The sequence below is a fragment of the Phocoena phocoena genome, chromosome 4, assembly GCF_963924675.1.
Source record: "Phocoena phocoena chromosome 4, mPhoPho1.1, whole genome shotgun sequence".
NCBI classification, from domain to species: Eukaryota; Metazoa; Chordata; class Mammalia; order Artiodactyla; family Phocoenidae; genus Phocoena; species Phocoena phocoena.
Genome location: NC_089222.1, coordinates 138,781,687 through 138,799,446, shown reverse-complemented (window position 1 = coordinate 138,799,446; position 17,760 = coordinate 138,781,687). Strand labels below are relative to the sequence as shown.

Below are 17,760 nucleotides of genomic sequence, written 5' to 3'. Positions count from 1 at the left end.
ATTTTGGCAATGCTATTCCCTTTCTGTTATAAAGTATTTAATTAGATAAAGATTTTATACAATTTAACTTCTATAATTTAATACACATATTTTGGTTACAGGTATTTAACAAAGCAATTAAATCCTTATTTCCACTTCTGTTCTAAAATCCGCCTGCCCGCAGTGAGTGGGAACTGCTGCAGATCATTAAACGCTCATTTATCAATGTCTCTCACCAGGCAACACAACGCAGCAGAACAGCACATAGAAACCATCCTGAACCCCAGCAACAGCGGCTAATTAGCATAGCCTACCACTAAACCGACGCCATATGATTGGAACTGTTAGTCGGAATGCTAGCCAATCAAACTAGGTTATGCAAACAGCCTATTTTAGTTGCCAGGGCAGAGCTACTTCCAATTGTCCAATAGGAAAACAAGCAATAAACAAGAAATGAAATTGAGCTTTGTCACATTTTCAAGTTGCTGTTAACACTTTCAGGTTTAGAGCAAAATTAACAGCAACTGTAAAGGATTAGAATCATATTCTATTTTTCACTCCAAATGAAATCCAATGGCAATACACACAGAATACAGTTAATGTAGTGTATGTATTGTAATTTTAACTTTTTACTATATAGCTATGAGTTTTTCTATCAGAAGCTGCCATCAACATTTTAACTTTTTCCCCCACCTACTCAAAGGCAGGCATTATGTAAAGGTCTTTCTATATATTCAAACAGATTCTCATTTTAGAGAAATCCTATAAAGCATTTTTATTCTATTTCGGAAAGCCTGAACAAAAGGTCGGCATAACAGAACACACGGCTCAGTGGAAGTCTGAAACAAGCTTTATCAGACTGAAGAGAAATAACATTTTGGTTTTGGTTATGCTATGTGTTAATATATAGTTTCAAAATAATTTTAAAATAATAAAACCCACATTAATTGTTAACCTAGAGGGCTCAGAATACACAAATTGGGACCAAGAAAATAATACTCATATCTTGGAACCAAGATCAAGATATGAGCAAAATATAAACACATTATATTCATATGTAAACTTTCTAATAATGAATAAAACATTAAAAAAAAAACCTTCTACTCTGTCAGTACATACTAACAGCTACAAATATAGCCTTAAAGAGCATCAGTGTCCTGACAATTCTTAGTGGTTGAGAACATTTCTTTAATCTCACATATTCAGAGAAATGCTTTGAAACATGTCAAGGAGACACAGTTCCCATTTGTGCCTTGTAACTGTATCTTCATAAAAGATACAGTTTTATTTTAAAATAGATCAACTTGTCCCACCTATCCTAGCAATTATCTCCTTCTAAACGGGAGTACAGATTCATCCCACACCAAGAAGTCAGTGATTTTCAAATATATTTTCCCACAGAATGTCTGTAAATGTCTCCAGAAAGACTGCTAGCATTTGTAAAATACATTGAATTAAGACAAAGAGCAGATTTCAAGCACCAGATTCAAAGAAAACAGCATGCTGCTCCTATCTCTACCACTGCAAACTACCTTCCCCCTTAAGAAAACCGAAGCCACTTTTCCACCATCTCCAAGCATCCCGTCACCCATACCTGTCTCCTAATTTCTTCTCATGTTCTCTCTACTTAGCAGTTCTGGATGAAAATCATTTAAAAAGTCCAATAAAACCACAAACCAGAGTCAGCTTGTTAGAGGGAGGAACTTTAAAGCTGGAAGAGACCTGAAAGACTAACACTAACCCCTTGTTCCATAAACAAACTATACTTTTAGAAAAATAGTGCAAAAAATCCTACAGATGAAAATCAAAGCCCTCCCAAATAATCTTCTAACAGTATCTATAAATAATCAATATATCCGTGGGGTACCAGTAGTCTCATGGTTTGCTGTTCATATGAAAATATATTTAAATATAAATGTTCAAAAAAGATTAGCTCAGAATCATTCTCCATGCCATCATATGATAAAAGCATCTATTAACCAAGGCTTACTTAAGAAAGGGTTGAAAATCACTAACCCAAAGCATTTAATCCATTCCCTGAAAGATGCAATCTCATTTCACTTCAAACTTTAGATATCATTTGGTGTGTTTTTTAAATACTTGGAACCCTTTACAAGCCTCCTTTAATTCCTAAAGACAAGGGCAAAAAAGATTTTTAAGCCAATTTCATTCCTACTCTTGCTCTTGCCCATGAATCTTTAATATCTTGGTCATTTCTCCCAGGTTCAAGTTTTTCTTACTTCCATCACACTGATTAAGTGATCTTAATCCAGCCTGTCTTCCAATCTACAGCAGTTAAAAAAAAAAAGTATTTTCCATATAAACAAAGGCTGTTTCCTGGCCCACCTCTTAAACACTTTTCATAGGACAAAATTTTCCCATCCTTGAAGAAGAAAAAAAAATTAAAACCTTGGATTCTTATTTTCCTTTGGGGCCTAGAGACACAAGGAAATATCATCTGCCTGGTGACAGATGCTCTAGGATAAAACATCCTGAATTTAAATGTTGTTTAGTTATCAGCAGTTCTTTTAAAAGTTACTTAAATTGTGGAGTTTAGGAAAACGTCAATGACTACTACTTTTAGAATCAGAAATTAAACATTTAAAATGTTTAAAATTAGTTAACTCACTAAATTAGTATCTTCATTATATAAAATATGTATTTTAGAATTCCTAGTAAAGAAAATGGTAAGTTTTCTAAGTATACAATTAATCATTAACTTTTTAAAAATATACTATTCCAGTTATGTTTTCTCCCCTATATTCTAAGAAGAAACATATTTAGAATATATAACTAGTAACTTCTCATCTGCAATTAATGATGTTCAAGACATATATCCTCTCAATGTGTAAGAGACCATTATTATGCCATGTAACAAATCATCCAAGATTATCTCAAATGACAAATCACACCATACCAACAATTTTGCATTTTAGGGAGAAATACAATGTAGCTTTATAGTTTTGAAAAATGGCAAGTATTTTCCTTTTTTAATTTGAAGCCATCTAATCTGGAAAAATCTTCAAAAATTTTTGAGCAACTACTTTGGTCAAGTTTGTAATGCCTCATTCTATAAAGTGAGGCTGCCACCATATTGTTTAGCTGGACATCCTTTACAAAAGATTAAGTCCAGGGCTTCCCTGGTGGCGCAGTGGTTGAGAGTCCACCTGCCGATGCAGGGGACACGGGTTCATGCCCCGGTCCGGGAAGATCCCACATGCCACGGAGCGGCTAGGCCCATGAGCCATGGCCACTGAGCCTGCGCGTCCGGAGCCTGTGCTCTGCAACGGGAGAGACCACAACAGTGAGATGCCCGTGTACCGCAAAAAAAAAAAAAAAAAAATTAAGTCCAGTAGATTCTCTCCAACTTAAGAGCAATCCTGATGCTTTTTTTCCCCTCCTTCTCACGAGTCTGCTTGTAAAAATAGAAGGTAGGGCTTCCCTGGTGGCGCAGTGGTTGAGAGTCCGCCTGCCGATGCAGGGGACACGGGTTCGTGCCCCGGTCCGGGAAGATCCCACATGCCGCGGAGTGGCTAGGCTTGTAAGCCATGGCCGCTGAGCCTGCGCTCCGCAACAGGAGAGGCCCGCGTACAGAAAAAAAAAAAAAAAGAAGGTAAACTGTTATTTAAATCTGGATTATAGACATAAATTTTTAAATCTTGGACTATTCTCTACTCTTGTGGATCAACTAATTCACATTTGGGAAATGGCCCCATCTTCATCCTCCTTCCCCTCCCAAATCAAAAAAGCACCAAAACATTACGAATACTCACTGTTGTATATTAAATATACTTTTACTCCCTCATCAGGTATCATGGAAATATAAAAGCTGATCAAGCCTTTATTTAGCTAAATGTTATCATAATCAATGCACATTGCCAAAACAAACAACAACAAAAAAAGATTCTTGCAAATTAACTTTGGGGTTAAAATCTTTCTTTGTATTGTGTTTATCAAGACAATAAAATATAGTAAGTTTCATCTTTCTCAACCATCTTCACCTATACAAACTACATTAAGTATTTCCTTATCAATTCCCATGTCATATGAAAACAGATGGACAGATTTAATACATTTAGGGGTTATATTCAGTTTGACTTCAAAAATGAACAGTATGAAAATTTCACTTTCAAGATGGTTGTGTTCGAAGCACCTGAGATAAGCAGACATCCTCCCAAGCAGCTGAAATCTAGGTAACAAGGAGAGGCCACGTGGAGGTAATGGACAAAACATGGACAAAGAAAACAGTGCTTCCAAACAGAACCCAAACCAAAAGTCACAAAGGCAGAAACTGAAGTACAGGTATTGACTCTCAAGAGAGCTATTTCTCACATGGGCAACTTTAAGTGCTACACTACAGGTGGGTAGTAGAAGGAAAGTTTTACTGAGACCACGAATGCCACCTAGTTCTTAATATTTACTACCAAAACTCACTAGTAAATAGAGAACCAAGGACAGCCAAAATTGGAGTAATGCTTGAAAAATCCTTGAAGACTATCAGCAAGAGAAGGAACCGACGCCACACCCAGAAGCTCAGTTTCCTAAATTGAGGGTGGAAGGTGCTTTTAAAAAGAAAATCTACAGCACTAGATAGACTAATAAGCATACCGGTTCATATCCTCCATGATATCCACCAACACAGCAGTCAAGAGTCACAAAAATAAAATCAATTCATTAAAGCATGGGATGGAGAAATACCAGTGAGCCAAAGGTTCTGACAGACTTCTTCAAGATAAAAGGCCAACAGGATCATACCAATATCCAAAGAGTATCAGAAAGACCCAGAGCTGAAAGCTGACACCAAGAACCACAGCAAAAGTGGCAGGTGCCATTCTGAGTGGAAAAGGAAAACTGGAGGAGAAGGATGGGCTGAAGTGGGCTTGATTACCAGACAACTACCTGCTGCGTGGTCAGCCTGTCCCAACAGCTCCAAGAAGTGTCTAACACACAGTCAACACACTGAAACTCAGACACTCAAACACAGATGAACAGTCACCCCCGGGCTGAGGCCAAAGAAATGCCCCAGAAGACACTGAGCCACCTGCCTAGGAAGGGCTAGACAGGAGCAGCACAACTCCGTACTGCTCACTGTGGTCCCCCACCCTGGAAACCTCTTGCCAAGACCCCAATTCACAGCCACTGAACTGAGGTCATACGTCCAGTGTCTCACCACAAACGCCAAATCTGCACTCGTCCTCCCACTTGGGAGAAAAGATAATGGCAGAGGGAGTTCAGGTTCTTGAGTTGGGCAATAGGGGTTACAAATATTTTTTATTAAAATAAAAATTACAATTACTCTGCATCTGAGATTTTAAAAAAAATTTTTCCTAGTGAAAACTGAATGCACATCATACAGTTAAATCATTTTTAAAAATCATCATGACATCACACTACGCCTCCAATCTTTGTTAACATTTCTTCTGTGAGTGGAAGGAGCTCAGTGATATCGTATTACATCTTCCTCTCTATAGGTTCTAATACACTATGTGGTATTTCCAGTATAGCTTTTTCTGTTTTTAATTTTCAACAGAATCTCAAGACAAAATCATGGAACTGCAGTTAAAGAAAGATATCTAAGTGTATATTCTTATATACAATGTAAAAGTCATTGTCTGTGAGATAAAAAGAAAGGGTACTAAAGCCCTCATTTTATATCTTGGGAAAACAAGAGAAACTGTCTAAAACTGACAGGTCAAGAAAGAGAGGTTTAAATCAATTTTATAAAATTTTAATAATAACAGAAAAACTTTAAAATAGTAATAGAAATTGGCAGAAAGAAAGGTAGCATAGAGAGCTATTTGATTTCCTCTTTCTGGGACAACAGCCATTAGTTTCTTAAATAATAAAATAGGTCTATTACTCTATTTAAAGTGATGTAAGTAACGAAAGGAAGAAATTAAAAACTGAAGATTAAAAGGCATTTTACCACTAAGGAGGGAGAATGAGGAAAAGGAAAACTGATATTTCATTTTTTAGTTCCAGAATTGATTAAGGTTTATTAACATAAGCCCATTAAATTTAGTAATTAATGAGTAATTATGCTTAATATAGAAGAAAAGTACAAATATGATTTTAACATGTCAGTTAAGCATGGGCTAAAAGATACTACTACTAGTAGGGGAGAAAAAGGTTGGTTGTAACCAGGAGGTTATAGAAAAGGCAAGCATTCAACAAATTTTTTTTAGCTTTTATAACTTTATACAAAGCAGACCTAGGTTTCTATTAACAAGATAAATATTTACATTTTCAAGTGTCTGCTTTTTGAGTACTTGATCCCATGTATATTTTGTGGACAGTGTGTAAAAATGGAAGTAAACTTATATGTGCATCTCTCTAATCTCTAACATAGATCCATTTAATAATATGGACCTCTACACTTTTTAATAAGGCTAGTGTTTAAAGGACACCCCAGGCCTCAACCAAACTAAAGAGGGACCAGTAAATAGTAGCCTGATGTCAAACGAAAAGGGAGAAAAAGCACTTAGAAGTGCAATCTTAAATTATACCTTTGGAGTAGCTGATCTACATTGTCAAAACCTTTAGCATTAGCTTTTTACATCAGCTTTTTTACTTTGGGTGTTCCTTTTAAAGGATTTTACTGCTCAAAATAAACCAAAATTTATTCAAAAAGCCTTTTAAATAATGGCCAAGTCTATCCATTTTCTAAAACTACAAAAACCAAACTCCATCAAATTATTCCTACACTTAAAACAAATATTTCATTTCACTTGAATCTACAATTCAAATCCCTGTCGATAACATACATTCTTCACCACTCATATTTGCTTGTGTAAGAACACATGTTCCTTTTTAAAGCAGTAATTACTTCCACAGACTTTCCAGAAAAGCTAATACAGATAAGCTTATTGTATCTTATCAAAACCAAAGAGTAAATTATTTATGAAGCCCTTGGGAATCCCTGTAAAAGAGGATATACAATACACAAAATAAAAGGTCACCACCACCAACAGATTGTTAATTGGTCTATTCTCATTTGTTCAACAAATATTTGAGAATCGATTATGCAGGCATTGACACTAATAAATAAGACCTAGTCCTTCCATACAAAAACTTAGAGCTCCTGTATAAAATAATACTATGAATTAAATTAAAACACAAATATGAACTGCAAAATTATGAGAAGTAAGTAACAAAGCAGAAATATACTGGTTAAGAGTTGGGAGTCAAGCTCCTGGGTTTGCATCCAAGCTCCATCCCTAACTAGCTGTGTGACCTGGGGCAGGCTACCTAACTTCTGGCTGGGTTAATCATCATACCTATCTGAGAGTAATCATCATACCTATCTGAGAGTTATCATCAAGAAAAAATGAGTTAATAAATGTAAATCATTTAGAATGCTTCCTGGCATATATATCATCAGAGTCAGTGAGGAACTCTTAGAAAATGAAATTAAAAAAATATATACTCAAGAGAAATATCAGCAAAAAATATTAAAAGGAAATTCACAGAACATATAAAGACATATTCAATCTCACTATATTCAAATAAATGCAAATTAAAATATTAAGCGATGTTTTGTCTATTAAATTGGAATATTTTTAAATACTCAGAATTCTAGAATGTGGTAAAATTCTGCTGTGTAGCTGGGGAAAGCATAAACTGTCCCTTAAAAGGACATTTGAAAATATGTATCTTAAAAATGAACATATCCTTGGGGCTTCCCTGGCGGCGCAGTGGCTAAGAATCTGACTGCCAATGCAGGGGACACGGGTTTGAGCCCTGGTCTGGGAAGATCCCACATGCCGCGGAGCAACTAAGCCCTTGTGCCACTACTGAGCCTGCGCTCTAGAGCCGGCGAGCCACAACTACTGAGCCCGCGTGCTGCAACTACTGAAGCCCGCATGCCTAGAGCCCATGCTCCACAAGAGAAGCCACCGCAATGAGAAGCCCACGCACCGCAATGAAGAGTAGCCCCTGCTCACCGCAACTAGAGATAGCTGGCGCACCAGCAATGAACACCCAACACAGCCAAAAATAAACAATTTTTTTTTTTTAAAGTACATATCCTTTAACTCAATAAATGCAAGTTCTAGGAACTGGACCTAAGGCAATAAATCAAACATGAACACAAGGACTACCACAGTAACATTCACTTAAACATGAACTAATTAGCAACAATGGGGAATAGTTATCTGATTTGTAAAATACTAGTTACTCATTTAAAATGATGCTAATAAAAGAATATTGATGAGGAAATGTTTAAATTTTAAAAGAAGACTAAAATAAGTAAGTAAAATGTGACCCCATTTTGTTTCTTCAATACTGTTTGAAGGAGCCACATGTACATAAGGTATAACAGGCAAAAATATATCAACTAAAAAAATACAGTGATATTCTGATTATTTGGATTACTGCTGATTTTTGTTTTCTTCTTTACAGAAGTTCTATTTGAACTTGAATTATTTTTAATTAAAAATATACAAACTTGGGCTTCCCTGGTAGCTCAGTAGTTAAGAATCTGCCTGCCAATGCAGGGGACACAGGTTCGAGCCCCGGTCCGGGAAGGTCCCACGTGCCACAGAGCAACTAAGCCCGCGTGCCACAACTACTGAAGCCGGCGTGCCTAGAGCCCGTACTCCGCAACAAGAGAAGCCACCGCAATGAGAAGCCCATGCACCAAAACAAAGAGTAGCCCCTGCTTGCCGCAACCAGAGAAAAGCCCGCACGCAGCAACAAAGACCCAATGCAGCCAAAAATAAAAAAATTAATTAATGAATTATATATATATACACACACACACACAAACTGGACTGTGGTGGTAATAGCTGCACAACTGTATAAATTCACTCAAAACTCAAACTTACTCCTAAGATGAATCTTATGGTATGTAATTTGTGTCAGAGAATGTTTACACACACAAATACACACATACTTTACTTCTATAAAAGGTGAGGGATAGGAAAAAAGTCCTTGCCCTCAAAGAGAGAAAAAAACTACATTTTGTGTTTTATTGAATGGGGAAGAGGGAAAACTAAAGTAGCTCAGATCTCTTTTGACAATAAATTTTCGTTGTAACAAAATCTTTTTCTACTAGATTCATGTAAAAATGGATGTTAGGTAATCATGTCAAGTATATCACTATGAAAAAACAAAATGTTATTAGCTTTTCAGGTAACTTGGTTCCCAGAAAAAACCCTTTACCCCCATTACATTTTTTCCCTATCTACCTGCTCCTGCAAATAAATCCTTTCTGAATAATTCCAATAAGTAGGGAAAAATCAGCATTAATTCCAATGCCTAATAAATAAAACAGTCCTTCAACACAAATTTTAAATTATGTAAATGAGATGAATTTGAATTAACTGTAAGTCTGATAAAATTTGAGACATTAAACATGTAATTTGAGAAGACAGGCCCAATTCTCAAATAAGGGGGAAATTTTAGAAAATGCAAAACCTAAATATTCATAAATAGTATGGTAATAACGACTGAGAGGAGAGAGAATAATAATAATTAAAATAGAGCACATCTATCAGGCATGTGCTCGGCACTACATTGTGAGGTTTTATTCCCATTATTATGCCTCCTATTCCCCATATGAAGAAAGTGAGATTTGGAACTTTGTATTTTGTTCTCATGGTTACCCAAATCCCTTCTATTTTCCTTTCTTTTCACTATGTGTCTAGGGGTGAAAGAGTATGACCTACTGTTTCCCCTACTTAGAATACCACTGAAACTTAATTAGTAACTTTTCCCCCCTCCCCTCCCTCTTCTCCAACTTGAGGTAATATTCTTTTATTTCCCATTAGTAACAATGAAGCAATCAGAAACTTTATTCTACCTTTTTTTGTTGTTGTTTGTACTGTACCTTCATTGCAGAGAATCTAGCCATTACACATTACACTCACTCATAAGCATCCTTTAAGTTCCACAAGTACCTATTTAAAGCTCCCCTTATATCAACGTCCCTGCAATCTCTCTGGGTGCCAAAGTTTAGTCTCTGGTAGATTCCTTAAGAAGTGCTCAAAGAAAGAACAGCCTCCAAATTCATACTCACGTTCATAATATTTTCTCTGCTGTCTTTATACTTCAGTCAATTTAGCTAGGTATAAAACTCGTGGCTCTTATCTCCTTTCCTTGTGAATATGAGATGCTACTCCATTGCTTCCAGAATAAAGCATTGCTATCAAAATCAGATGATCTAATATTCTTCCTTTAAAGAACTGGGTCTTTACCTAGATACCCCGAAGAATTTTCAATAATGTTTGAAGAATATGTCTACATGTTGGTTGTTTCTGTATCGATTTATCCAAGTATACAACATACCCTTTTCAAATGTAGTGGCAACACTTTTTTTTAATTTCAGGAAATTTACTTGAGTTATTACTATTAAAACTTACTAAGTTTCATTGCTTTGGTTCCTCTTCAGAGACTCTTATTATTTGTATGTTGAAACTTCTTGCCTCTCTTTAGTAAATGTCACTTTCTCTAGAATGATTCTTTATTTTTCTTTAATTCGTTTTTATCAAAAAATTTTTTCTTCTATTTATCTTCTGTTTCTCCGAAGAAATTTTCTGTTTTTTCACTCTTGTGTACCTTCTGGTTTAGACTTCATTTTTTTTTTTTTTTTTTTTTTTTTTTTTGCGGTACACAGGCCTCTCACTGTTGTGGCCTCTCCCATTGCAGAGCACAGGCTCTGGATGCACAGGCTCAGCAGCCATGGCTCACGGGCCCAGCCGCTCCGCGGCATGTGGGATCTTCCCAGACCAGGGCATGAACCCGTGTCCCCTGCATCGGCAGGCGGACTCTCAACCACTGCGCCACCAGGGAAGCCCTAGACTTCATTTTTTAAATGATGTTTTCTTTTATTTCTCTTTCCTTAGTTATCACCACATTTCTAAGATTTCCTTATTCAGATTTATGTTGCTCTTCCATATTTGTACCATTTCCTAAATTTCTGGGTTCATTTAGAAACATTAGATTATATTTTTCATTTGTTTCATTAACATTTCTTTCTAGTAATATGTTTTTACTGTCTGCAGAAATATTATTCTCTCCTTATTCCTTTCTTCTTACAAAAGCTCTGTGGGGAATTTGACTGTGATCCTAGTCAGTTGCTCTATTTCATGTAAAATAAAAAACTTTTAGGAAACTGGAGTAGCTTTTCCGGTTTCAATAAGAGTCCTTTGCTGTTTTCATGAAGAGGAAATGAAGGACACTGAAATATAGTTTCATGAATGAGGTCTCCTGTACTTTCACCTTCCCCCAACTTTATATGTCCTTTTTTCCCTTTTCCCCACTGTCTTCATCCTCCTTAATTTGGATTCTATTACCAGCAGCGTCTCCATAGTGCAGGACTTTGACCAGCAAGGGAACTTCAACTGGTAAGTTTTGAAAATTCATAGGGACCATCTAACCCACAGAATTCACTGTGGGCCCCTGGTATCCTGAGAACTCAAAAACATCTCTTAATTCTAGCTTCTGTTCTCCAACTTGCTTGCCACACTTTCCAGGGACTTTTTGTTAGCTAGCCTGGGGTTCTCCTGTTCTCAGGTCCATCAGATTCCTGCTGCTCCCTTCTGCATCTGTCTGTACAAATGCTGACACCATGCAGGTCTTGTAGTTATTGGAGATTTGTCCCCACCTACTTCTATTAGGGTTTGTAGTGATACTGTTCACCTAGTCTTATAGAAAGTGTCCATGAATTTTTGGTTTTGCTGTGCTGGTTACTCTGTTTTTAGGGAAAACTACGAAGATTCAAAAAACTATGCCCTGCTGTCATCTTCCCAGAACTCAAAACGTTCTTTTGGAGGTACATTTAGTAAGTCCCTAAAATCTAAAATAATGAATATGAATCTATTTGCTTTCGCCTAGGTCTTGAATAAAGGCACTAGGGTCTAAGAAATTCAACTTTACAACATGGCTAACCTCAGGTTTCCCATCATCTTCTCTATAAATATCGTATGTTTTCTTATGAGATACATATATGATATAATCATTATTAATTGCTTTCACTTGGAAATCAGGAACTTAATAAAATATGAAACATAAAAGGATAAGGAAATGGAAAATAATGCAAAACTCTTAAAACCGTTTGAAGAAATTTATTAAAGCAGACATTCAGAGTAAAATACTTTTAGGCATTAGTAGAATGACAAAAAGTGTTTTTTTCCTAAGTGTTTGTTGAGCACTTTCTATGTCACAGGAACCCTGCGAGACACACACACAGCAAACACAAACAGGATAAGCCATGGTCCTCTGACTTTGAGAATCAGACTAGCTGGGACCAAAAAAACTGGTAAGCAAACATGTGCAAATGCCACAAAAGCATTAAATACAACCGTTTGCTAGAAAGAATCCTGGGAGGAGAATATTTACTGAACTATATTAGTTTTGTCACTTTATACATTTCTGAAGCAACTGAACTTTTTCCTCCATTGAGTACACACTATCACTTTTATATTTTCTAAAACAGAAGATTCTTCTTTTTGCCAGGTGAATTAGAAACTTGTTTTTAATTATAATACTCAATGCTCACAAATGTATATTAAAAGACCAACATTCATCTAATGCTAGTGAGTATAAACTGGTATATATTACCAAACACCATTCTAAAAGCCTGTATGAAGGGCCTTACAATTTTCTAAGCCCTGTGACCTAATACTTACGCTCATAGGAATAAATTACAAGGAAATAATTTAACATACAACCCAACACTCATGCACAGATGTCAGTACTTTAAAAAAAAGTGAAAAGGAAAAATTTTTTAAAAAGTCTAATAAGAGAGAAACCTAACTTAACTAGGAAATGAGCATACAAAGAAATGGTTTCAACTCAGCATACTTTAAAATAAATTTCTAAAATAATTCACCTGCAAAAAGTTATAGTTCTGAATGCTCTGAATTTGCTCCAAGTTCAAAGGAACAGCAGATCACTATAGTTAGTTTCTGATGACACAGGGAAATGTTCACAATATAATGCTAGGCAATAAAAGAGAAAATATAAACAACATAAAAATAGATTCTACCCAAGCACACCAACCTGAACAGATATTCAGATGATATTAATTAATCAGAAATGGCATTGCAAACAAAATACTAGAAGGGGAAGTGCCATAGTGCAATGGGCAGTAGAACTCTGGATATGTTTCCTTCCACTTACCTATATTCTCATAAATTTCCAAATTTTTTCACTGATGCTGTATTACTTGGTAAATACAAGTATTTATCAATTTTTTCTTGGGAGAAAAAATTAAAATCTGAGAGCAAAAATAAATCCACTAGATTTACCATTCACCAAAACCCATCAATTCATTGAATTATTAAGCACAAAATCAGACCGCTCAGGGTTAAGAAATGAATGACAGCTAAAGGAGGGAAAACACTTACAGAAAAAGACCAGATACACAGGACCACATGAAGAACAAGTCCAAAAGGAAGGAAATGGGCAATACACTCCCAAATATCAAAATGTACATATCCTTTTATTTCCCCCAGTGCACCCTGTACATGAATGGAATTACAGAAGTTGGTTTTATTTAAATATACAGATCTGATTTCTAATTGTTCTGTAATAGTATGCCATACTCTTGTGACCACTGAGGTATATAAACTTTGCCCTACAAAACCCACATTTTAATCTAGAATTAAAACTCTGCCATATCAAATGGTTTTAAGCACTTAAATTCATAGAAATATGGCAGACAATATGAACAAATGAGCGGAATTTAAAATAAATTTCTGGGACTTCCCTGGTGGCGCAGTTGTTAAGAATCCACCTGCCAATGCAGGGCACATGGGTTCGAGCCCTGGTCCGGGAAGATCCCACATGCTGTGGAGCAGCTAAGCTCACGACTACTGAGACTGCATGCTACAGCCCACGAGCCAAAACTACTGAAGCCCACGCACCTAGAGCCCGCGCTCTGCAACAAGAGAAGCCACCGCAATGAGAAGCCCACACACCGCAACAAAGAGTAGCCCCTGATCACTGCAACTAGAGAAACCCCGCGCGCAGCAACAAAAACCCAACGCAGCCAAAAATAAATAAATAAATTTATATATAAAAAAGAATTGATTTTCAAAATAAATAAACAAATTTCCAATGTTATTCATCCTCAAAGAGTTTCAGTTCTGTATGTTCTAGAACTATTTCAAGTTTTAAAACAACTAGCCTATCACTATTGTTAAAAAACAATTTCAGCTGTTAAAGAAGCCCAACAAATAAAGAACAGTATCAACTGCTGTATCCAACAGCTTTTCCCATTAATGTTCCCTTGGATGTTAACAGGTATAAATAAGAAATAAAACGAAGGTGAGGTCCTTTTATCAAATAAACTGGAAAAATGCAAATGCCTTTATGTTAATGTCCACAGTGATCTCTGAGGCAGTGCATTTTCCAAATTTAATCTCCTAAATGATTTCTACATTCTAAATAAACTGAATTTGGTTATCACTTAATTCAAAGCGGTAAAAAGTAGTTCCTAGGTTCCCAAGATGACAGTGTGCTTGGGAAGAACGGTTTCACTCATCGCTAACAAGGATAAATAGGAGAGGATGGAGTGTGTGCAGGAGAGACATGTAGGAGGCAGTTACATGAGTCTGGAGCTCAGAAGAGAAGAGTGGGACACAAAGGTAGATTTTGACAACATCGGCATGAAGGTATCAGGTGAAGCCATTACTGCAAATGGTATTAACCAGAGAGTGCTTTCTGTTTTTACTCTAGATGGCTTGAATTCAACAGACAAGTGTTTAAGATTTATCATAAACATCCACTGCAAAATTTGTTATATATCTGCCCCCTCTTCCAATTGAAATGTGCTCCTATGTGCTCCTTGATTCTAAGTACAGGGATCCTTACGAGCAGAACACTATTACAGTACCTGGTACAAAGCAAGTGTTAGCCAAATAAAATGCTTGGTCATAAATGATTTTTTTTCCAAAAATCAAAAAATAATCTAATTTTACCTAATGTACATTCTAACTATATTTTAAAATATGCAAAAATACCCTCAAATTAAGTAAGTACAGGAACACCTATATACACACGTACCAGAGATATATTGAAGTTTAACTTTGGTTTGCTGTTCAGTAAAAATCGATTATTAAGCTGTGGCTTTTGAAAGACAGTCAGTCAAAGCATACTTCAATGTCCTTTCTAGCATCCCTGAACCTGCACCTAAAATGAAATGGTATGAGAGAGTAAGGTATCATCACAGCTAACCAACATAAAGTCAGGACCATGAATGCCTGGGGAAACAATATTCACTTTCAAGTAGGCAAAAGCATTCTAGAAATAACTTTCAATGAAAAAACTCCTTACGAGCTTTTATGTGTTAAAATTCTATCCGTTGAAGAATAAATGTGTGCACAGTAAGACAAGAGCAAACTTCATTAATTAATGATGATTGTGAAAGCTGTTAATTTTACATTCAAAAACAATTATTAACTTTCAAACTGTTGAAAGGGAAATACGCCAACAGCTAATATGTATATTAGAGAGAGTCAGATCTTTCTTCTTGAGTTTTTTCCTTTATAAGCCAGTAAATTGGTAATTTTTAAAGACTATGAGGCTGAGTAAGAGACTAGATTATATCATAAATCTAGTATTTGTAATTTTTTTGTGTGTTCTAGCATTCATAAAATTAACTAGATAACCTTTAAAAACTGGATTTACAGATATTTCATTTCATCCATAAGCCTTTCAAGAAAAAGAGTTATTTAGAAACTCTTCATACCTTATGAAGGTAAACTAGAAACAAAACAGCAACTTTGCCACCTCAGAATTTCTTAAGGGAAAATCTCCAAAATCATTAATATTCATGGATAAATCTATGAGATACCCCCAAAATACTTTGTTCCTCTACTGACCTCAGGCGAAAGTGAGCATCTACTTGGTATAGCCAATGTGCAGTATAGTGCCCAAGGAGCAATCCGGGAGCTGACAGTGCTGAGCAACTGTTCCTGCACCAAAAGGTCAAACGTGTAAAATCTGACAACAAAATTTTCATAAAATTCTATAATTTTTTCTGTAAATATTTCTATTTATTCCTCTGTGACACTGACATTCAGCCTCAGCATCATGTTGCTTTTGTCAGCCACTCAGCCAGAATGTGTACATGGTGTACCTCTAATACGTACAGGCAAATACACATGTGTACCCGAGAGACAGATTACAGAGATAATTACTCAAAACCTTTTACTCAAAAAAGAATCATCATCAGATTCTTTGAGTCCCTCATGCATGTAAAGTATGATTTGATCTATAATTAAATTTAATATATATTCAAGCACATTTCTTCATACAAAATGGCACACCTGAGACATTATTTTTTAAAATCCCGAGCTGAAGTCAAAAAATGGTAATTTTTTTTCTTTTTAGAAAACAAAGATCACCCAACTAAAAAGCAATCACAAAATCCTTAACACCTTCACCAATAATGTAATTAAGCATCTATCCAAGATTTATGTGGTTACTTCTTTTCCAGTTAAAGATCACTCTTTTAAACAGTTTATAAATCAAATAAGACTATCTCTGACCAGGCCTGCAAATATAAGCCACTTGGTTCAACAAAATACCTCCTAATCGGCCTGATTTAAGAACATTCAAGTTTAAAAGTTAGTTAACACTTCATCCATTAGCTATACATTTTCAAGAGCTCAAACACAGCCACAGATGGAACAAGCCTCCATTTTTCCGTGTATAAGTTAAGATCACCTCAATTAATTATAAAGCAATCAAAAATATTCTTTCAAAAATGCCTTCTATACTGTTTCTCTTGTATAAATACAAATGACAAAAGGATAAAAGGGAAGGAGAAAAGAAAGAAAGAAAGGAGAAAGAGAGGAATGAAGGAAAGGATGGAGAGGCAGGAAAGAAAAAACAAAATCCCAGACCATATTTTTTAAGGAATCATACATATGGGTAATAATACCCTTAACTGAATTATCAGAGACTTAAGACACACTACTAACATCTACTCCCTATGCCTTTAAAAAATTTGCTCTCTTCTAACAGGGATCTGGGGGAACATGCATTCAACCATAAAGGTGAATATTTTATTTATTTTTAACAGAAATACTTCAATTCTCACCAAAGTATTAGCCAACACCCCTTTTGAAAAGGTGAAGTACTAGCAATCACTATGCTGTATTTGTATTAATAACACTATCTGTCACTGATTACCAAACTTGATTCCCAAAGTCAAGTTTAATAAATATCCCAACTATCTTTGCATTTATTGATCTAAGTAATTCTCCCCACTAATGCTGTTTATCAGAAAGCTCCCACATTCAAAATATACCACCAGTTCCCACATTCTCTCAGACAGCCACAGTTTTACTGTATTTCAAAACTTGAGTCACCTGTATGCATCGTCTTCTTTCAAGTCTCATATCATCCTGATGGGGTGGGGGAAGGGAGGGAAGAGTCCAGCAGCAAAACTATAACACTGTGTGAAGAAAAACAGATTATGATAAGAGATAAGGATGCAAGACAATTACCCCTAATTGAGGAACATCTAATGTAAATACAATCCCCAAAACATAGAGATAAAATTACTGCAAATTCATTTCCTCACATTTATTTAAGCTTACTTGAAAATAATTTTCATTAATGAAAAGCAATTATATATAAAATATAAAATATTTAATTGTCAGGGAGAAAAACAGTTTTAAAATCTGACTACTACCAACAAAAATGTCACACATTTCTAGGGATGAAATAAACTGTCAATATTACACTATTCTATGTAATTTTATCTGAATAAAAAAATCTACATTTTGTAATCTACATCAATTCACAAATCAGTAAATGTGAATTCAC

General features: G+C 35.7%; 1 protein-coding gene across 1 annotated transcript in view; it reads right to left on the bottom strand.

Moving 5' to 3' along the window:
* The window catches only part of DYRK1A (dual specificity tyrosine phosphorylation regulated kinase 1A), a 93,800-nt gene extending 76,415 nt beyond the window's left edge, over positions 1 to 17,385 (bottom strand). The window contains exon 1 of the mRNA XM_065876012.1: positions 17,301 to 17,385. Within this exon, the coding sequence (XP_065732084.1) occupies positions 17,301 to 17,310 (10 nt within the window). The 5' untranslated portion in view covers positions 17,311 to 17,385. The remainder of the gene's footprint in view (positions 1 to 17,300) is intronic.
* Positions 17,386 to 17,760: the final 375 nt, after the last annotated feature.